Source organism: Panthera leo, chromosome F3 (genome assembly GCF_018350215.1).
Source record: "Panthera leo isolate Ple1 chromosome F3, P.leo_Ple1_pat1.1, whole genome shotgun sequence".
Classification (NCBI taxonomy): domain Eukaryota; kingdom Metazoa; phylum Chordata; class Mammalia; order Carnivora; family Felidae; genus Panthera; species Panthera leo.
Window position 1 is genome coordinate 40,167,418 of NC_056696.1, and position 22,870 is coordinate 40,190,287.

The 22,870-nt window shown below is 47.9% G+C and overlaps 1 protein-coding gene across 1 annotated transcript in view; it reads left to right on the forward strand.

The window, feature by feature from the left end:
* Positions 1–9,482, forward strand: part of IGFN1 (immunoglobulin like and fibronectin type III domain containing 1) — a 30,835-nt gene extending 21,353 nt beyond the window's left edge. Inside the window, exons 18-24 of the mRNA XM_042925793.1 lie at positions 435–563; positions 2,617–2,919; positions 3,904–3,992; positions 5,725–5,920; positions 6,652–6,951; positions 7,718–8,044; positions 8,939–9,482. Coding sequence (XP_042781727.1) covers positions 435–563; positions 2,617–2,919; positions 3,904–3,992; positions 5,725–5,920; positions 6,652–6,951; positions 7,718–8,044; positions 8,939–8,952 — 1,358 coding nt within the window. The 3' untranslated portion in view covers positions 8,953–9,482. The remainder of the gene's footprint in view (positions 1–434; positions 564–2,616; positions 2,920–3,903; positions 3,993–5,724; positions 5,921–6,651; positions 6,952–7,717; positions 8,045–8,938) is intronic.
* Positions 9,483–22,870: the final 13,388 nt, after the last annotated feature.

A 22,870-nucleotide genomic window follows, 5' to 3' on the forward strand; every position in this document is an offset into this window, starting at 1 on the left:
CAGGTTTCTAGCCAGGGCTGTGCCACTTAGGAGCAGAGGCCTCTCAGGGCCTCAGTTCCCTCATCTCTGGAAAAAGGGTTTGGAACTAAGGGCATTCTTCCAACTTCCCTATTTAGTCATTCTTATTTATAAATATATATATTTATAACAACTCTTATAACTCTGTAAAGCAGAGAGAACCAGAGAGATTAAGGCACTTGTCCAAGACCACCAGCAGGTTAGTGACAGAACCAGACAAGGATTAGGGCCTCTGACATCTTGAGCAGTGTTGTTTTCACCTTGGAGAGAACCGAGTCACCGGTAGCTGGCTGCCTGGAGAGGAGGAAGGTGTTAGTACCCTAGGTTTGGTCTTTTCCAGAGCTTGGTGGCGCCATCTGTGTCCCCATCACCTGGTCCTGTCACGGTGGGACTAATGTGGGGTTGGCTTCTCACAGGCAGGAAGTGGACCGTGGTGGACATGCGGCAGGGCTGTCAATATCAGTTCCGGGTCACGGCTGTGGCTCCCTCTGGCCCCGGAGAGCCTGGACCCCCATCAGATGCTGTCTTTGCTCGGGACCCCATGAGTAAGTAGGGCACCAACCCAGGTTGGGGGTGGTGGTGGTGAGGCGCAGAGGACAGCTCTGAAGCCTGCGGGACAGGACTGGGGCCGTAGGTCAGGGCCAGTCCTGAAGGAAACGGTCAGGAAGGCTGGAAGACAAAGGTCGGAAGGCCTCTGGGGTGAGGCATATTTTAGGGGCCTGGGGGAGACATAAGGCCCCAAGTTGAGATCAGACAGGCCCAGGGGCCAGGCAGTGGGGATTAGAAGAAGCCCTTCCTAAAATCACTTTGCTCACTCTTCAGGTTCTGAGCAGGTCAGCTCTCAAGGACTCATTCCAGTCCTATAACTGTCCGCCCACCCCAGTGAAGGGTCGTCATCTCTGTGGGGCAGGTGGGAGGTCACAGGGGAACCTCACCATTGACTCTCCAAACAGCAGATATTTGCCCTTCAAGGTGGCTAACACTGTGCCCGCAACTAGGTAAATAAATCCTGGTCTCTGCCCTTGAGAAACATTCAGCCTCGAACAGCATTTCCCTGTCTGTGATTTCAGACCTCCATGCACAGAGAGATGTCAGAGCATCATGATGTTGAGAACAACACAGACAGCCAAAAAGTTCTGTGATCAAAGATGTTCATAACAACAACCACCACCACCAAAACAACCACAGATATTTATAACATCTAGCCTCTGATATTTCCAAGTCCTACAGGAAAGGGTCCTGTTCTAGTTTGAGCCAGATTTCCCAAATTTGAGGAGAGAATACCTTTTCCACAAAACACCTATCCAAAACCTCACCCCAAGACATACAACTTGGAAGACGCTCCTGTGTATTACCTCTTATGAGCCTCTTATCCCCTTATGAGTCTGCTAATGACAAGCCATGGAGGGAGCGGCACATTTCTGGCAGCTCCTGGGTTGGCCAGGTGGTCCACACCTTGAGAGTACTTTTGTATCCCCACAGGGCACACACGGTAGGTGTCAGGTCTGTTGAAACGAACCCAGCAGGAACAGAACGTTGTACAAGTTGAATGGACCCAGTGACATCTAAGTTTTAGTCCTAGAAAGGGCAGAGTGTGGAGTGGAGGGGATGAGAGGGGGAAGATTTTATCCCTTGCAAGTGGACCAACCCGGTCCTAGTTTATCAATCTCTCTCCCTCTCTCATCGCTACTAGGGAATGGAGACAGCAAACAGCGTAAGCAGCGCCCCACATTAGCCACCCCAGTCCCTACCTGTCCTAGACCCTTGCTACGAAGCATGGTCCATGGACCAGCAGCATTACCTGGGGACTTGCTAGGAATGCAGAATCTCAGCCCTCACCCAGGCTGCCGAATTAGGATCTGTAGTCTTAACCAAATCCCCAGGCAGTTTGTAAACAAATTCAAGTTTGAGAAGCACTGCCCTAGCCCAGATTTGGAAACACGTGGACAGCTCTTAAAAATCCTGCTGCCTGGGCTGCACCCCAGACTAATGAAATGCACGTTTCTGGGGGTGGGATCTAGGCATCAGTGTTTATAAGGCTCCCCCTACATGATTCCAGTGGGCAACCAGGCCTGAGAGACTGCTGTGCAATTCACAGAGCCCTTTCTTTACACACATCACAACCCCTGTGGGTGCATAGGGCCTGTTATTTTCCTTCCCATTTAACAGGTGAAGAGTAAGCATGGACTGAGTGCCCAAAAGGTGGTCTTGACTAACTTAGAGCTCAGAACCAAAAGATAGAATTCTAGCCTTCAGGGATCTTGGAGCCCAAGAGGCCATCAACAAAAATACCCCATTCCAGGAAATACAGAAGGGCAGTTAGGGGAAGTGGGTTGGCAGGTGGCTGAATGAGTGGACTGAGGTGGGGAAAGCTTTCTGGAGCAGGTGACCTGGGATCTGTGGTGCGTAGCTGAGGCAGAGTATAGGACAGAGTAAGGGTGTGGTTCCAGGTACCTGCTCTAGGGAAGTCTAGGGGCAGAATCCTTAAGTGAAAGAGATACCCAGCCTCCCGCATGAAAACTAATGAATATCCACACTGAGTGGCCTCCCTCAAGAGAGGGTGATGCCGTTCCTGACATTCCCGTGGTACCTGGCCAGGACCCCCAGGGCCCGTGAGGGACCTCCAAGTCACAGATACGTCGAACACCAGCATCACCTTGAGCTGGGCCCAGCCGGATGCTCAGGATGGGGACGAAGCCCAGGGATATGTGGTGGAGCTGCGTGGCTCAGACAGTCTGCAATGGAGCCCATGCCATACGGGCACCGTGCCGGTCACCACCTTCACAGTCAAAGGGCTTCGGCCCCAAGAGGGCTACTTCATGAGGGTGACAGCAGTTAACAACGGGGGCCACGGCCAGCCCACTGCCCTGGATGCATTAGTGCAAGCCATGCCTGTTACCGGTGAGTGCCACCTCCTTGCTCTTCCTGTGCCCCCTTCCTGAGAGGGCCTCTGAGCAGCGTCCGTGCACTTGCTCAGCCAGGATCCCCTTCCCCAGTTTCATGAAGGGCCATTTATCAAGCACCTATTATGAGCCCGGCACTGGACCAGGCAGGCCCGTCCAGAAATGTTTTCTCATTACGAGTCATAAAAATCCTCCAGGGTTCGCATTTTTGCCCCCAATTTACAGATAGGGAACCTGAGGTCAGAGGCCCTTGGCCCTGGGTCATACCACTGGTAGGTGGCATGGCCAGGATTTAAACCAGGTGACTGACTCCAAAGTCCAGGCTCTCTCCAGGATTCTTTGCTGCTTCCCAAGCATGACCTAAGAAGGCATAAGTGCTACTCAAGTGGTACTAAGCACCCACAGTTCGTGCTCAGAGTAGAAGACACACAGCTCCCTGTTACCCAAATGTGGATCTTTTCCTTTGGATTTAACCCCTGGAAACAGCTGACTCGTCTTTGACCCAAGCTGACCTGGGCCATCCCAGCAGGCCCTAGTTGTCATAGTAACCATAAGGAAGACAAGTACAATGAATAGCACGTGTACCCAGAGTCCAGAATCCTGGGACCTTGTCCTGGTTCCGCCTCCGGCTTGGTGTGGTCCCAAGCCTGTCACTTCCTAGCTCAGATCAGTGTTCATCTATCTCCTCTGCAAAACAAGAGTTGGATTACCTTTTCACTGTCCCCCTCTGTTCCGGCCTAACCCGCACCCTCTCCCCGATGGCTTCCCTTTCTCAGCTCCCCACCACCTCCTGCGGCTCCCCCCCTGCCCCGGGATCCTCCTCCCAGCTCCCTATCCATTTCCTCCAGAGCCTCCCCTGCCACCGTAGATCTCTGCACCAATTAGTCAGGCCCAGACTTCCCCCTCCAGCTCCGCCTTGTTGGAGACCTGGAGCTGGGGCCCAAGGGTGGAGGGAGGTGACGAGCCATATTGTGTGTTCCAGTCTGTCCCAAGTTCCTCATGGATTCCAGCACAGAGGACCTGCTGATGGTCAGAGCTGGGGACACCATTCGTGTGCCTGTTTCCTTTGAAGTGAGTATATCTAATGGGGAGTGGGGAAGAAGGGAGCCCAGAGCAGCCAAGAGAGCCGGATTCAGCCCTGTGGTTCTCTTCCCCACCGCCCTCCTTTTTGGTCCCCAGCCAGTGGTCAGGGCTTGTGCTGCAAATCAGGCCAGAAATGAGGAAGGAAGAGGGTCCTCCCTGAAGGCACAGCCCCTCACCTGGCCACTGGGTGGCCACTCTGCTCTTGTCTACAAGTCCCTCTAGTGGTAGCTTCTGTCACTGCACCTCTAAGCTATGGTGCCCACTTTCCTCCACCTCTCCTTACATAGCCTGGGAATTCAGGGGCCTGCAGGATGGATAATCCCTTTTGACCTTAGAATGAGTATTGTACAAGCACATGACCTGCATTTGACTCGGGATGATCCCCAACCAACACCACCTGTCTCTGTATGTGTAATGTAGCAGTAATGTGTGGTGGCTGGAAGCCCAGATTGCCTGGGGTCAGGTTCTAGCATCATTACTCACTAGCCGTTTGACTTTGGACAAATATCTTAACCTCTCTGTGTTCCAAATTCCTCATCTGTCAAATGGGGATAATAGTAACTTATCTCAAAGGATTTTTCTGAGGATTCAAGGAATTAATACATGGAAAGCATGTGCAGTACCTGGCATATAGCAAGTGCCCAGTGTGTGTTATCCATCAGTAATTACGATGATGATGATGATTACTATTAAGATCATCATTGTCGGGGCGCCTGGGTGGCTCAGTCGGTTAAGCATCCAATATCGACTCAGGTCATGATCAACTCTTGGTTCACGCGTTCTAGCCCCGCGTTGGGCTCCACACTGTTAGTGTGGAGCCTACTTGGGATTCTCTTTCTCTCTCTCTCTCTCTCTGTGTCTCCCCTGGCCCCTCCCCCCTTCTCTCTCCCTCTCCCACTTGCTCTCTCTCTCTCTCTCTAATTAAATTTTAAAAGCCTTTAGAAAGAATCATCATTGTCACCAACATCATCTGTGTGGGAACTCATAGGCGGCAGAGCCAGACTCAAACCCAGACATAACTCTAAAATTACATGTCCTTGGGGCCCCTGGGAGGCTCAGTCGGTTAAGCGTCCGACTTCGGCTCAGGTCATGATCTCACGGTTCGTGAGCTCGAGCCCCGCGTCAGGCTCTGTGCTGACCGCTCAGAGCCTGGAGCCTGCTTCGGATTCTGTGTCTCCCTCTCTCTCTGCCCCTCCCCTGCTCATGCTCTGTCTCTCTCTGTCTCAAAAATAAATAAAACATTTAAAAAAATTTAAATTACATGTCCTTAACAATGAGACCATAATAAGGACAACGGTGGTGACAAAAATACCTAACACACACTGAGTGTTTAACACTGAGTGTTCCTTGGCCCTCTTCTCTATGCTTTCCACGTGTTACTAACTTCTCCAGTCCTCAGAACAATCCCGTGAGGTTCATTACTGCTGGAATGCCCATTTGACTCTGATGCCCAGTGAGTACAGTACCAGAGGATCTCGCGGGGAGCTGGGGGTTTGCCTTACTCTCCCTGTCCTGCTTCCTCACTATCCCACGGCCCCCTACCATACCTTCCTGTATCACTCCCTCTCGACCAGCCCCTCCCTAAAGAGGCACTTCCCACCTCTGTGATTCTGCCCAGACATTTCCCCTCCGAGAATGCTCTTCTCCCCTTAGGCCCAGCTTAAATACCATCACCCCCACAAAACCTCCCCTGCTACTTTTCTTTCCTCTCATTTCCCAGGCTGCCCCCATGCCTGAGGTGACCTGGCTGAAGGATGGCTTGCCCTTGCCTAAAAGAAATGTGACCTTCACCAAGGATGGCCTCACCCAGCTCCTGATTCCTGTGGCCAGCCTCTCAGACAGTGGCCTCTACACTGTGGTGCTGAGGAGCTTGGAGGGCAAGGAGGCTACCTACAGCTTCCCCCTCAGGGTGGCAGGTGAGGCAGGCCTAGGCAGGGTCAGCCGACACTGGTTTGCCACTCCCCAAGGCAGGGAGCTCTCCATCTGGCCTAGTCACGGGTCTCAGCTCGTCTACCATGCCAGGGAATCCAAGGTGACCACACCACCAGCCATTCCTAAGAGCTTGAAGAAAGGAGAAAAGGCAGAAGGAGAGTCTGGAGTGGGGTGCGGGGTGCGGGTCCGTTGTCCTGCCCCAGGAACTTAGGGACAGTCAAGCCACAGCCCTTCACTGGACTTGTTATTCTTCATTTGGGGTCAGTGAGCAAAGACAGTCATCATCATTACCTCAACTGAATGAGCCTTGGAAGGATTGTCTGTGGTCCTTGTACACGATAAATGTTGCCCTCCCCACTGGGACTCCCACATAGCCCCCACCCACCCTGGAGAAGCTTCTAGAACACAGAAGTGACCTACAGCTAATGATGGGGGCTCTGCAACTTGGTCTTGTGGAAGCCTCTCCACTGTCCTGTGTCATTTGACTTATAAACCAGAGTGAATTCAAATAATTCTGGTTGGAAAGCTTTTCTACTCTCTAGGGATAGCTGCAGACCCCCAGCTGAGCTCTCTCTCTGGCTCTAGCTGCCTGCATGGCAAGACTGCACTCCCAGGACCTCAGAAGACTTGGGGACCTCCGGGAGGGCCATGCAGAAGCCCTGGGGACCCCTGCTCGGTAGCCCCGGAACTCAGCCCCCTTTGCTTTCTTGAGCAGCATGCCCGAAGTCTCCCGGGCCCATCCGCCTGCAGGAGAACGTGCCTGGGACAGTGACGGCTGAGTGGGAACCTTCTCCAGATGAGGCCGGGGATGTCCCCCTGCACTACGAGGTGCTGACACGCTCCTCGGCGCACGGGCCCTGGCGCCAGGTGGCCGACCACGTGCACACCAACCACTTCACCCTCCTGGGTGTGCTCCCCGGCCACGAGTACCACTTCCGGGTGGTGGCTAAGAACGAGCTGGGGGCCAGCCAGCCCTCAGACACCAGTCAGCCCTGGTGCATCCCCCGGCATCGAGGTGAGCTCTCAGGGATGCGGGCTGCCACTGGGGGGCAACCCAGGCAGTGGTGGCCGAGCGGCTCAGTGTATCTCTGGCCGCCCCGCCCTCATCCCCGCCTCCCTGCCTCCCCCACTCCCCGCCTCACCACCTCCGAACCTCGCTCAGCCTACGGGCCTCTGTGTCCTTGACTCAGAGTGGGTCCAGAGAGAACAGAGGGCCGTGGGTGTCCGCGTGTCCAGGAAGCCTTTGGGCGGGGTCACAAATCAGCTGCAGGCAATACAGCAAAGAGAGGTTAATGTTTCTCTGAAAACCAAGTATGTTTTAGAGTTAACGAAATGTGGGCCTTCAAAGTAGTTACTGGAAAAAGCAGATTATGAAATCGAATGCATGATTCCATATTTCTAAAACACACACACACACAAAAAAATGTCTGGAAGATTCCACACCAAAATGTTAGCCCTGGTCGTTGATAGGCAGTGAAATTATGCATGGTTTTTATTCTTTCCCTTTTTGACTTTCTATACGTTCTAGTTTGTCCACAGTGAATGTGTATTAGCTTGTAGTTGAAAAAAAAAAAATCCAAAAGGTATTTTAAGAAAAAGATAAAAAAGTGAGTCAAGCCGTGGGGGCCAAATTTGCAGGTAAGATGTGGCAGAAGGACCGAGGAAATGCCTACATTCCATGTGACTCATGCCTCAGCCAGCCCTTCCTTGCTTGCTGACCTTTCTCTCTCTCTCTCTCTCTCTCTCTCTCTCTCTCTCTCTCGCCCTGGTTTCTGCCACAGACAGTTTCACGGTGAAGGCTCCCAGCTACCGGGAGCCCGACCTGAGCCAGAAGCCCCGGTTCCTGGTGGGCCTGCGGACCCACCTGCTGCCTGAGGGCTGTGAGTGCTGCATGAGCTGTGCCGTGCAGGGCTGGCCCCGGCCCAGCGTCACCTGGTTCAAGGACGACCAGAGCCTGGCAGGAAACCCGGAAGTATATAGCACTGATGTGCTGGGCGTGTGCTCCCTCATCATCCCCAGTGTCTCCTCCAAGGACAGCGGCCAGTACAAGGCAGTGGCTGAGAACACGCTGGGCCAGGCTGTCAGCACCGCCACCCTCATTGTCATAGGTAAACGTCCCGCCCTGGCAGAAGCCCAAGCTGGCAAGGGGGAAGGGAAGGAGAGTCAGAGCAGGGAGCCCACCCTGTCGCCTCAAGAGTGATTGGGCTGCAGGTCAGGATACCAGGTTCTTCCAACCGCCTTGGCTCTCCAGGATCTCTGTTACCTAAGCTGACCATCTCTTGCCATCCAGGGCCTTGATTTGCCCATCTGCAAAATGAGGTATTGACTTAGATCCTTGACAACCAACTCTTGGCTTAGGGGACTATGTGCCACCCACCCAAGCTTCCCAGTATGGCCTTGCAACACATCTCAAGCTGAGAGCTAAAGAGGCTTCTTCTGCCTTCCGTGTTGCACCTTCATAAATTTGCCCAGATACAGACGTTAAGTCCAAAAAGCCCCACTGATTTCCTTATCAGCAGTCTCCTTTTCAGTAAAGCAAATACTGTATGTTAATAAGAAACCATTTTTTCCTTAATAGTACTTAAACATCTTCTATTTTGAAGAAGGGGGAGAAAAGTAACTCCTACACATTTTTCACTCTTCAGAATCAACCTTTGGGCAAAAATGGCCCTTTCAGCCCGAACCAGCGTGTCTTTTGTTTCTATGGCATTTATGCCAAGGCCCTCGGGAAGCCACTCTCAAAGCGCCCCAGCGTGTGCACACACCTAGTCCTGAAAAGACTGTTTTCAAAAAGGTGTTTGGAGATGGTTGCCAGGGAGGGAGTTTGCCCAAGCTCGGAGAGCACGCGGTGTCTCTGCATTTGAACCCATGGCCCCTGACGGCAGAGCCCCTGGGCCTGACCCTGTTCTGTGTGACCTTCACCATGTAAGAGGGGTGGGAGGGGAAGTGGCAGCTGCTCCTTCGGGACCAGCCAGAATATTCTGGTGTGCTTTGTCTTGCAGAATCTAGCTCCTAGCCCCACCTCTCCCTGGGATGGCCCTGTCTGGCCCCACAGCCATCGGATGGTGACAGATTCCTGAAACTTCCCTCTTGACGCCCACACTGGCCCAGAGAGCCAGTCCTAAAGGATGGAGCACACTGGTAGTGCCCAGAGCCCGGGGATGTTCCACCAGAAGGGCATGGAGTCCTTGGGGAAGAAAGAGAAGAAGCGGGGGCATCCAGCCTCTCAACCCCAAGCCAAGTGCCTGAACAGATGACAGGGAACCTCCTCCGCCCTCATTACGTGGGCTTCTTTCTTTTCTACTTTGTGGGAATCCAGAAAGAACCTGTCTGCAACATGGAGGCCAAGTCCTTGTTTTCCCGAGCTGGGTTCCTAGAGGGAGAGCAGAAGAGCTAAGCCTGCTGTGGACACCAGAGGGAAGAATGAGGAGGTCAGAGGACCTGGGTGAGGGCCAGGGCGTCCAGGGCATGTGTGGAGGGAGTGCCTTCTGTGCCTTTCATCATTAAAACATTAAGCTAATACAAGCCTATCATTTGCAAGTTAACTTGGGGTTGGTGTGGTGGAGGAAAGGTTCCCAATGCAGAGCCTTCATTCCAGGCTCCAGCTGGGAGGACGGGTGGGTTCTGGCTCAAGGGAAAAATTGGGTGAGGACTGGCTTCCTTCTGCAGCCCAGGCCTGTGAGCAGTGGCTTCCCCGGGCAGAAAAGCGGAGAAGACTTGTTGGGTCTGCATAGTAGAGAGACCTCCCACGCTCCTCTATTTGGCAAAACTCCTGTGAGCGGCAGAGCAAGGGCTTTCCTGGGTGTTATGGTGTAGGGGTCACGGAGCCAGTGTTACCCAGGACTGCCCTTTGCCTGTCCCTCCCCGGCACCAGAAAGAGTCTGGGTTGGGGAAAATCCTACTCCAGGTTGTGACCTGTGGGCCCCGTGAGAAGGTGCTGAGAGAGACCGTCAGGTGCGTGGGGATTTGGCTCTCATCCAGGGCTGTGTGGGCCCCTCCTCGCCTTCTCCACAGTCCCTGTGTCACAGACAGGCTGGGACGCCTCCCTTTCCAGGGAAGGACCTCTATGTGACCTCCCACCGGAAGGTGCCCCTCCATCCCTAAGGCGTGGCCTCTGTGCCTCCTGGGCTTCCATGAAATACTCCAGGGTTCCCAGGGACGAGAAGGAAGGAGGGGGCCCCAGGAAGGCTGAGCCCCACTCTGTCCCAGGGTGCCAGCTCCGAGGCCCGGCCAGTGGCCTGACATAGTCTGCTCTTCACTCCCTCTGCCCGGATCCAGGCTTCCGTCGTCTTCCTGGCCTCCCCTCACACCCAACTGCAGTCAGATGCAGGAAGGAAGGCGCACAAGCCCCACAGAGGGATGAAGGAGGGTGGATGTCAAAAACTCCTTTCTGAGATGTGGGAATATGTGACCCGGGGAAAGCTTTCTGGATTCGAGAAATAATTGTCCACCCCAAATAGCCCAATAGCGGCCCCCAGAGGCAGGGGGACGGACTAGATGACTTTGCATAAGCCGTGGTTCACTCCTGCCCCCACCAGGGAAACCCACAAGAGCCGTTTTCCTTGGGTTTTCTCTTGCCGTCTTTGCCTTGCTATCACGGCAGGCCAACCTGGGGCCACGGGCAAAGAAACAAGTTCTTGGAAACTACGAGGCAGTGGCTGAACACTTCAGCCTGTATGAACTGTTCGCCTGAGTGCTCTTTAGGCTGCAGTGTGGGGAGGGCAGGGCTTCAGCTCAGACCGCAGTGTCAGCAATGGGGAGAAGAGGGGGGTTCCCACAGAGGGGATGACCCAGTGCCCGCGGCCTGCCTGGCTCCGAACAAAGGCTCACATAGCAAGGATGGAAGAAGAGCCCTTTCCGCATTCCTAAGGGTGGAGCTGGGGCCTGATCTTCCAAGGAGATACAAAAACAAAAGACCACCAGCTTGTGATAGCTTCTCAAGATACATTCATCCATTTGACGGCCCAGAGCAGGTGCTGTGCAGGGAGGTACAAAGGTGACTCAGACATGGGACCCGCCCTCAAGACACCTACCTTCTGGAAGGGAGAGAAGACTAACAAAGGCACCAAGAAAGTCCTGAGGAGCTCAGAGGAGGGGAGAGCTGCAGGCTGAGAGCATCAAGGAGGGCTTCCTAAAGGAGGTGGAAACCTTCTCGGCATTTAAGCAGGAAGTGGGCTTGCAGAGATGAGAACGTGATTAGCGCAGGCTTGGAGGTGGGAAAGCACAGGCTGGGTTCGAGGACTGCAGGCGGTTCAGTGTGAACAACTCAGCCCAGGACCGTGGAAAGCAGGGGTCTGTTTTGACGGTGGGGACACCAGTGCTCACGTCCGGGGCAAGGGACGTCACGTGTGCCTGGGAGGGAGTTGCACACTTCTTTTTTTTTTTTTTTTTTTTTTAATTTTTTTTTTAACGTTTATTTATTTTTGAGACAGAGAGAGACAGAGCATGAACAGGGGAGGAGCAGAGAGAGAGGGAGACACAGAATCTGAAACAGGCTCCAGGCTCTGAGCTGTCAGCACAGAGCCTGACGCGGGTCTCGAACTCACGGACCGTGAGATCATGACCTGAGTCGAAGTCGGACACTTAACCGACGAGCCACCCAGGCACCCCGGGAGTTGCACACTTCTATGACCAGGACAGAACATGAAGGAGAAGGGAAAGATCATGGACATTTTCATTCATTTCCGCACAAAGCCCCCAAGCCCTTGCCAGTCAAGTACATTCCATGTGGGTATGAATGTTAGGGTTTGAAGACTAGTTCTGCCTCCTAACTAGTTATGTGGCCTCAGCAGTTCCTTATCCTGTCTTTGCCCGCTTCCTCACTTGTAAATGAAGAACAATAATTCCTAACCCAAGGCCCCAAGGATTTTCTGCTGTTTTCTTCTCGAAGTTTTAGGGTTTTAATTCTCACTTTTAGATCGATCCCTTTTGAGTTAAGTTTTCTATGTGGTGTGAGGTAATAGCCAAAGCTTGCTTTCTTTCTTTTTTCATTATCCAGTTGGCCTAGCACCATTTTTAAAAAGAGATTATCCTTTCCCCCCATTGAATTACCCGGAACCTTCACTGAAAATCAATTGACCATATATGTGTAGGTCTGTTTTTGGAATCTGTCTTACCTACTTCTTTTCTGTTTTCTGGGAAAGTTTATATAGAATTAATACAGTATCTTCTTTAAGGTTTTGGCAGAACTTACCAATAAAGCCACCGGACCTAGAGTTTTCTCTATGGGAAGGATTTAACCACAAATTTAATTTCTTTAATAGGCGTATAGGGCTATCCAGGCTATCAGTGTCATCTTGAATGTTTGGTAATTTATGACTTTCAAAGAACTTATCCGTTTCATCCAGATTATTGAATTTATCAGCATAAAGTTGTTTGTAATATTCACTTATTGTCCTTTCACTGGCTGTAAGATCTCTAGTGATATCTTCTCTTTCATTCTTTTTTTTTTAATTTTTAATGTTTTATTTATTTTTGAGAGACAGAGCATGAGTGGGGGAGGGGCAGAGAGAGAGACAGAGACACAGAATCTGAAGCAGGCTCCAGGCTCTCCTCTTTCATCTTCTGGGCTGTTTTTGTCATGGCTTTTTACGTCTACACAAGTTACAAACCCCAAATACGTTATTTTTTTTTCAGTGAATTTTTATTTTTTAATTATTTTTTATATAATTTATTGTCAAATTGGCTTCCGTGCAACACCCAGTGCTCATCCCAACAAGTGCCCTCCTCCATGCCCATCACCCACTTTCCCCTCTCCCCCACCCCCCAATCAACCTTTGGTTTTTTCTCTGTATTTAAGAGTCTTTTATGGTTTGCCTCCCTCCCTCTCTGTCTGTAACTATTTTTTTCCCCTTCCCTTCCCCCATGGTCTTCTGTTAAGTTTCTCAAGATCCACATATGAGTGAAAACATATGATATCTGCCTTTCTCTGACTGACTTATTTCACTTAGCATAATACCCTCCAGTTCCATCCATGTTGCTGCAAATGGCATGATTTCATTCTTTCTCATTGCCAAGTAGTGTTCCATTGAATATATAAACCACATCTTCTTTGTCCATTCGTCAGTTGATGGACAGTTAGGCTCTTTCCATAATTTGGCTATTGTTGAGAGTGCTGCTATAAACATTGGGGTACCCGTGCCCCTATGCATCAGCACTCCTGTATCCCTTGGGTCAATTCCTAGCAGTGCTATTGCTGGGTCATAGGGTAGGTCTACTTTTAATTTTTTGAGGAAGCTCCACACTGCTTTCCAGAGCAGCTGTACCAGTTTGCATTCCCACCAAATACATTATTATTTCTGCTTTAAAAACTCAATTGTCAGGGCACCTGGGTGGCTCAGTCAGTTAAGCACCCGAGTCGTGATTTTGGCTCAGGTCATCATCTCACTGTCTCAGATCGAGACCCCCACTGGGCTCTGTGCTGACAGTGAGGAACCTGGTTGGGATTCTCTCTTCCTCTCTCTCTCTCTGCCTCTCCCCCTTCACAATAAATAAATAAACTTTAAAAAAAAACCTTAATTGTCTTTTAAAGATATTTTTAATGAGGAAAAATAATCTATATTTACTATTTTCAGTGTTCTTCACTCCTTTGTGTAGTTCAGGTTTCCATGTGGTATCATTTTGCTTCTGCCGAAAGAACTTGTTTGAACGTGTCTCGTATTGCAGGTCTCTTGCCAATGTAGTTTTTCAGCTACCAGTCATCCAAAAAAGTCTTTATTTATCCTTTATTTTTTCCAGAGCCTACCAAAGAGGCTTTTATTCAATATATTAGCATATAAATGTTCACAGAAAAGCTGAATTATACTGTGATCCATATGCCCATCACCTGGATTCTACAATTAGCGTTGCTGTATCTGCTGCATCACGTACCTAACCATCTGTGCGTCTCTCTATTCATCCATTAATCCATCCTATTATTTTTTTACACATCTCAAAGCGAGTTTCAAACATGAGTACACTTCACATCTGAGCATCTCAGCATAGCAAAAGATTTTTTTAGTTATAGTATTTGGCCACGAGGGGGCTGCCAACTGCCATCAAAAGCATGAGAAGGTAACTAAATCTACAGTCCCAAAGGGTCCTGTTCTGGGGAATGTCTAGAGAAGTTTCACAAGGTGTAGATGGCATCATTTAGAAGGAGACTCCAGGGACGCCTGGGTGGCTCAGTTGGTTAAGCGTCTGACTCTTGATTTCCGCTCAGGCCATGATTTCACAGTTGATGGCATCGAGCCCTGCACCGAGCCCTTGCATCAAGCCCCGCGTTGAACCACACATCGGGCTATGTGCCGACAGTATGGACCTTGCTTGGGATTCTTTTTCTCCCTCTCTCTCTTCCTCTCTCTCTGCCCCTTCCCTGCTCATGCTCTCTCTCTCTTTCTCAAAACAAAGTTTAAAAAAAGAAAAGGAGAGACTCCATCTGCAATCTAGCAAGAAGGTTGGAACACCTGTTATCTTTACCCTCAGAACTGCCCTCCTCTTTTTTTAGTTATTTTAGCTATAAAAGAGAAAATACAGGGACACCTGGGTGGCTCAGTTGATTAAGCTTCCAACTCGTAGTCTCAGCTCAGGTCATGATCTCACAGTCTGTGAGTTCAAGCCCCACCCTGGGGATCCACACTGACAGTAAGGGGGCTACTTGGGATTGTCTCTCTCTACTCTCTCTGCCCCTGCCCTGCGCGCACTCTCTCTCTCTCTCTCACACACACATACACACTCTCTTTCTCTCTCAAAATAAATAAAATTTAAAAAATTTTGTAAAAAGACAAAATACGTCACTGACCACTCTTTCTTTCAAATGATTTGTGCTATTTAGGATAGCAATTCTTTAGATCAGAATCTCAGAAAACTTGATGAAGTCAGGGTGTTATATTCAGGGAAATGAGCCGATAAAATGAATTAAATGTTAATTTGTTGATTATAACTCTCCATGAGAGCAGGAACTTAGTTTATTACTTATCCCCAGGATGTAGATAGAATTCAGGCACGTACTAAGGCTCAATAAGTACTTACTGAAGTAATGAGTAAATTCAAGTGCTTAATTCCAAATACAATATTCATACATTTAATGTTATTACTTATCAAAATTAAAACAATAATTCTAGTTTTGAATGTAATAAGACTCAAAATGACGATGTAATATAACAGCTCCCATTACATTTCAAAAAGGAAAAAATCTAAAATGTAACTATTTTACTTCAGAAATCTTGAAGATTCCACTGACTTTTTTTGTTGTTTCTTGTGTGTGTGTGTGTGTCAAAAATAAACCTTAATAAAAAATAAGAGTATAAGTTTCACCATAGAGCTGGGGTGCATCTAGAAATGACCCTGTTTTCCACACGTGCCATAGGAGATTCAGCTTAAGCCAACATTGCATTATCCCAGTCCTTAGTTTTGGAAAAAAAAATTGGGGGGGTATAGAATCCTAAGTCATTCTTTGTTTTCATTTCCATACTCCAAAGATGTCACTCCATTATCTTTTGACTTTCAGCTGTGTTGAGAAGTCTGCCATCATTCTTATATTTGTTCCTGCGCAGGTATGTGTCTGTTTCCTCTCCAACTAGAATATTGACTCCGTGCAAGTGGGACTGGCCCTTATTCATTCTTGGACCCTCCTCTTCTTGCTTAGTCCCGGGTATATAGTGAGCTCAAATATCTATTGATTATTCCTATTGATGATTGATATCTATTGATTATTCTTCAACATGTTAATGTCTCTTCCAATTTCTCAATAGACCCACATACAAAGACTCAACCACACACGTATCTTCTCCTCTCCTGACTCAACTGATAAAAATGAAAGAAGAGGGACAATGAGGCAAACGTACAAATATGGAAGTAAAGGCTTGATTTAAATGCAACCTCCAGTCATACTGGACTGAGGCCATGTACCTAATTCCATGGGGATGGAGAGAAAGACTTTATTTGAACAAATAAAAACTGGAATACTTAGCATTATTTACAAAGATAATTCTGAACTGGTATGCACCTAAACATAGAGCCCCCAGATGTATTTTGAATATAGTGTCAAAACTTCTAAAGCAGAAATTGATAGAACTACAAGAAAAAATAACTAATCATCATGCTATCGTACCACGCTTCTGTCAGCAGTTAATGTATCAAACAGACAAAAAAGGAATAAGGATATAGAAGATGTGAACAACTCTATTAATGAGCTTGTTATAATGGATACACATAGACCATTGTGACCAACAAATGGAGAACAGCATTCTTTTAAAGCACGCATAAAATGTTTATGAAAATTGCTATGTACTAGGTCATGAAGCTAGCTTGAACAAACTTTATTTTTTTTTTTTTAATTTTTTTTTTCCAACATTTTTTATTTATTTTTGGGACAGAGAGAGACAGAGCATGAACGGGGGAGGGGCAGAGAGAGAGGGAGACACAGAATCGGAAACAGGCTCCAGGCTCCGAGCCATCAGCCCAGAGCCTGACGCGGGGCTCGAACTCACGGACCGCGAGATCGTGACCTGGCTGAAGTCGGACGCTTAACCGACTGCGCCACCCAGGCGCCCCGAACAAACTTTAAATGATTGGTATCATGTAGACCACATCGACCACAATGCAGTTAAGTTGGAAATCAATAATGAAAGACAGATAGAAAGGAATCTCACACAATTGGAAATTTAAAAATACACTTTAAACAATTAATGATTCAAACAACAACCACAAAGAGCACAATGGAAAAGAAAAAAATATTTAGAAATAAATAATAAAAATTAATAAAACTATGTGTAAAACCTTATAGACTTCAGTGAAAATCAAATGTAGAAGGAAATTTATGGCTTGTATGCTAACTCTAAAAAAGAAAAAAGGCTCAAAATCAATGAGAGAAGGATTCATATCAGAGACAGTCATCCAGCCTCCCACCATGGATATGATCACGTGTGCCCATATCAATGGGCCAATGGCGGATGCCCAGACATGATGTGAATAGCTCCCAGGTCTAACCCTTAAAACTTCCTTTGCAAGCATCCACTTTCTAGATGCAAAGAATCCTTTGTGGGACTCCCTAGCTCTACAATATGGTGCAGCCAACCAATGAAAGGAACTTAACCTCCTAAACGACTTCAGATAGAGCAAGTTCATCCATGCCTCTCCACTTAACTGTATCATATTAGGCTACCGAGGTTTGGAGTTGGTTATGGCAGCCCATCCTCACTAATACAGCAAATAACTTTTTAAAACTGAAAAAAAAAACACAGAATGGTACTTAAAAACTTAGAGGAAAATAATGAAGTGCAAAAATTAATGAAATAAAACACTTCATAGAGGGGATAATTAAATTCAAAGATTATCTTTTTGCCATGGTTAATAAAATTGACAAACTTTTGTTATGATTAATCATGGGGGAAAGGAAATGGCAAAAATAAACACTAAGAGTGAAAATGGATGCACTACAGGTTCAGCAGAAAAAAGGAATACTATTTAAAACTATATGCTAATACATTTGAAAATTTTAATGAAATGTGTGAATTTGTAGAAAAAGGCCATTCACCAAAACAGACTCAAAGAAGAGATGGAAAACCTAAATAGTCCTATATCATTGAAGAAATTCATTTGGTAGCTAAGCATTTTTCCCACAAAGAAAACATAGCCCAGTAGTCTGAGTGGGTAAAATGTTCTTCCAAGTGTTTGAAGACATTTACAATTTTTAAACACTTCTCCAGAGAATAGAAAAAGACGGGGTACTCTCTAGCTTAGTAAATGAGATTAGCCTAACCCTGGTGCCAGACCCACAAAGACAGAGCAAAGGAGGAACACTATTGGCCAATCTAACTCATTAACCTGGATGCAAAATCCTTCACAAATATTCACAAACTGAATCCAGTAAGGAGGAAAAATGTTTACATCCCATGAACAAGATAGATTTCTACCAGAGTTGCAATGTTGGATTCATATTAGAAAAACGATTAACGTAATTCACCACATTGATGAAATAAAAGGGAAGCCATGCAAGCATTTCAACAGATGTACAAGAAACGTTCAGTGAAATTCCACATCTAATGACAGGTACTAGAGAGTGTTACAAACACGGACTCTGGAGCCAGGCTGCCTACTTTGGAATGCTGACTATATCATTAAGGAGCTTTGTGACCTTCGGCAAGTTATTTAATCTCTCCGAGCTTCCATTTCCTTGTTATCTATAAAGATAATAATAGTACTTTCCTCATAGGTTTGTTGTGAGGATTAAAATAATTTATATATGTAAAGCAGTTAGAACAATCCTTGCACGTGGTAATACACGTTTGCTACTGTTATGTTAGTGATTTTTAAAAACTCTTAGCAAACTAGGAAGAGAAGTAAACATCCATAATGTCCATAAAGGGCACCTACAAAAGCCTGCAGCAAATATCATAATTGCGGCTGAAATGTTGAAAGCATTCTCTTTAAAGCTGAAGAAAGACATAATGCCTACTGTCATTGTTTACACTTAACATTACACTGGGACTCCTAGCCAGTGCAAAACACACACACACACACACACACACACACACACACACACAAATAAATATACAAGAATTGGAGAGGAAGAACCAAAGCTGGCATTTACTTATAGACAATAGGAATGCCTACATACAAAATGCAAAATGATCTACAAATTATACAGACCAAGAAGAGAATTTAACAAGAACTCTGGATAAAAGAAATAATATACAAAAATAATTTGTATTTTCATAAAACAGCTACACACAATTAGAAAATGTACCTTTAAAAAGATATCATTTTAGAATAGGAAATATGAAATACCCGGGAATAGATCCAAGAGAAGATGTGCAAAACACAGATGGAGAAATTATAAAACTTAATCGAAAAAATGTTAAAGGCATAGGTAGATGGACATACTACATTTCTGGATAAGAAGATAATATTACCCAGATGTCAGTTTTTCCCAGATTCATCGATAGATTCAACGCATTTTCGATAAAAAAATCCCAGCAGGGTTTTTTGTACAAATTAATAAAGCAACTCTAAAATTTATGTGGATGAACAGAATAAAAAAAAAAGTCAAAACATTCCTGAAGAAGAATAAAAAAAGAAAGAAAGACACTTGCCCTGTCAGTTATCAAGATTTATTACCTCTACAGACATTAAAACAGCATGTTTTTTGTGTTATCAATAGACTTCTAGAAATAACAGAACAAGCAGACACATGCCTATTTGGAAACTTGATTTATGACACAGCGGACATTATAAATCAACAGGAAAGAGTCAACTCTTTAATACATTATTCCAGGACAATTGGTTATCCAAGTGAAATTAAATTGCTACTTTCTCCTACACATAAAAACGAATTCTGGGTGGTCAAACTATAAATCTTAGAAGATACGGTAGGAAAACGTCTATATTACTTTGAGGTAGGGAAGGGTTTCTTAAACAAGATGCCAAAAACAAAGCCGTAAAGGAAAAGAGTAAAAATTTTGACTACATTAAAATTACAGCCGTGTTTTCACCCAAAGACAACAAAGTGTGCGAAAGAATAAGCCACAGAGCTGGAGAAAGATTTGCTGCACAAATATCTGTCAGAGAATTATTGCCCGTAATTAGTGTCAGTGTCTTGAAATCGATGAGAAAAAGACAAACATCTCAAGGGAAAAATGAGCAAAAGAAACTACTAGACCCTTCAAAAAAGAGGTGGCATGAATACTGGCTCATAAATACACAGGGAAAATGTTCAATTTCGTTTGTAACCCTAAACTCTTGGCCCTAATTTATGACATTTAAACACACAATTAAAGGGGCACCTGGGTGGCTCAGTCAGTTAAGCGTCCGACTTCGGCTCAGGTCATGATCTCACTGTTTGTGAGTTTGAGCCCCAAGTCGGGCTCTGTGCTGACAGCTCAGAGCCTGGAGCCTGCTTCGGATTCTGTGTCTCCCTCGCTCTCTGCCCCTTCACTGCTCATGCTCTGTCTCTGTCTCGCTCCCTTTCTCTCTTTCTCTCTCTCTCAAGAGTAAATAAACATTAAAAAAATTTTTTTTAAGTTAAAAACTAAAAAAAAAAATAAACACACAATTAAACACATAGTAACATCAAACACACAACTGTATAACCCTTCACCTCTATCAGACTGGCAAAAGTCAGCGGTCTGTTCAGGTGTTGGTAAGACTGTGAAACATGGGGACTCTCACCCCCTTCTGGGAAGGCTGTAAATTAGGGAAAATCTGCCATTACCCGATCAAGTTGACCTTGGCAACTTGTGTTGGTGAGGGCCCTCCAGAGAAACAGAACCAGAGATTTATCATGAGGGCTCATGGAGGCTGATACATCCCACAGTCTTCTGTCTGCAAGCTGGAGGCCCCGGAAAGCTGGTACTGAAGTTCTAGTCCAAAACTGAGGGCCCAAGAACTGAGGACTGGAGGAGACAGTGGTATAAGTCCTGGGCTGAGTCTGCAGGAGCATCAGTAACCACAAGCAGACGACGGACGGATGTCAAGCTTTACGCTGAGCGCAAATCTGCCGTCTCTGCCTCTCTGTTCTATTCAGGCTTTCAATGGATTATGTGGTACCCACCTGCATTGGTGAGGACCGCCTTCTGTACTCGGTCTACAGAGTCAAATGCTGATCTCTTCTGGAAACCTCCCCACAGACACACCCAGAAACCGTGTTTTACCAGCTAGCTGAGCATCCCTTATCCCAGCCAAGCTGGCACATAAAATTAACCATTATAGGAGTTACATCTTTTGACCCAGCAATCCCACTCCTACATATATAGTATAGACGAGAAACTTTTATATACATGCCCCATGTAGAAGAACATTCATGGCAGGACTGTGGCTCCTACGATAGCCACACACTGGAAACAACCCAATATCCATCTGGAATCGGCAGAAAAAGAAAATGAAATGTAATAAAGCTTAGAAAAGAAATGAATAACTGCTGTGTTGGGTTATAGAGCCACAGCCCGAGGTTCCTGGAGCTAAGAGCTTACCAAGCTTTGGAGAGCACAGGCCAAGCTGGGGCTGAAGTTCCCAGAAGCCACAGGGCTGGCTGAGCAGGTACCGGCCAATGTCCCTCCAGAGAGACTGGGGAGGAGGCTGGGGGGGAGGAGAGGGCCGTGGGTCAGGTGGCCTGGCTCTCTCAGGCTCTGTAGCCGCAGCTGGACAGGAGCCGGTGGGAACTGGAGAAGGTGAAGGAGAGTGTGACAGAGCTAAGTGGCACCCCAGGGTCCAGCAGCTGGTAAGAGCAGGGTGGGCCAGACAAACTGCGCTGAGAGTCGGAAGGCTACCACTGCCTCCTTGGGGACTTGGGGACCTCACTGAACCACCTTGGGTCTTAGACTTTCCTCAAAGGGACTGATACTGCGGTCCTGCCTGCTTCCCACGGCCATGAGGAAGGACGCACTTTGAGCAGCACTGATAATGCCCAGTGATGTTCTGACTAGTTCCCCAGTGGGTGTCCTTCATCGCCCTGCCGATGACAGCTGATGGCGGCAGGCCCCTGGTGGCAGTACTATTGGGGCAGAGAAGACCGCGTGGGCTGGCTCACCTCTTCCCTTGTGGATTTTTCCTCTAGATCCAAAGCCTCAGGGTTTCCCAAGCATTAGTCTCTTTAAGTTATCAATTCCCTCATCCAATTGTTACCGACCGCTTATTATGTACCAGGCCCCAGCTGGATGCTAAGAGAACAAAACATGGTCTGTTCCCTACAGGGGCCCCTAGCCTAGGAATGCACTCGCCAGTGACCAGGCAGTTGCATTACTGTGGGGTTAGGGTGAGCTTACAGGTGAGCACGGGTGCCATGGGAGTGCCTAGCTGGGCACCTAACCTGGCTTAGGGAAATCGAGGAAGATGTCCTGGAGAGAGTGGTGCCCGATCAGAGTCCCAAAGGACAAATTAGCAATGACCGAGTCATAAGGAGGAGTTTCCAGAGACAGGGGTGCCAGTGAACAGTGGGCACATTTGGGAGCAAAAGAAGTTAAGTTTGGGTCTTTACAGTGGAATCTTCAAGACTAGATCTCAGCTGTCAGCTGAGAGGGACAGTGGTGCCACTTCCTGAGAAGCCACACAACACGTTGAGTGGTGCATCCCAGTGGTGAGGCTGGCAGGGAGTCGGGTAAGGGATTGGAGTTGGAGATGTGCATTTGAGAGGTGTCTGTCCCTTTGGTTAGGAGGACGTGGGAGGGGATGCGGCAGCTCCGGGGTAGGGTGCCAGGGTGGACCCTGAGGTAGACCGAGGGCTCAGAAGTAGCCAAGGAGGTAGGAGGGAAGCCAGTAGATCTTAAGGAGAGAGGATCTGTGAGACTAGATGCTCTGGGAGGTCAAGTAGGGTCAAGCCTGAGAAGGCTCCTGGGGGCGTGGCTGGGCTCCAGAGAACAGGCCCTTCCAGGGCCGGCATCTCCTTGTGGGGCCTGGGGGCTATAGATGGGCTGGGGGGGGGGCGGGCAGGGGGTTCTGGACTTTCCTCACGGAGCCCCTGTGGGGTGAGGGGCCCAGCAAGCACTGTCTGGTGAGCAGGAGGTGAGCAGGAAGGCATGAGGACAGCCGCCCCAAACCCACGGCGAGGTTTGGCCAAGAGCTTGTTGGTCACAGTGTTAAAGATGTTGGCAAGGATGACCTTGAGTAGGGGCATGGCCTGGACAGCAACTTGTGCTGGGGTGGCTTCATGGAGGAGGTGATATTTTAGCTGGAGCTCAATGGATGAGTGAGAGGTCAGAGGAGGAAGAACATGACTCAGCATCCTTGGGGCACTGGGGATATATCTGGGGTGGCTTCATGGAGGAGGTGACATCTCAGCTGGAGCTCAATGGATGTGTGGAGGTCAGAGGAGGAAGGACGTGGACCAGGGCATGGAAGAGGATGACCCAGCTTCCTTGGAGCACTGGGGGTGAATCTTGGGTGGCAGCAGGAGGAGGAGGCCTTGAGGGCCACCCTAAGGGATCAGCCATACGTCCTTTGGTCAGTTTGTCTTTTGGGTA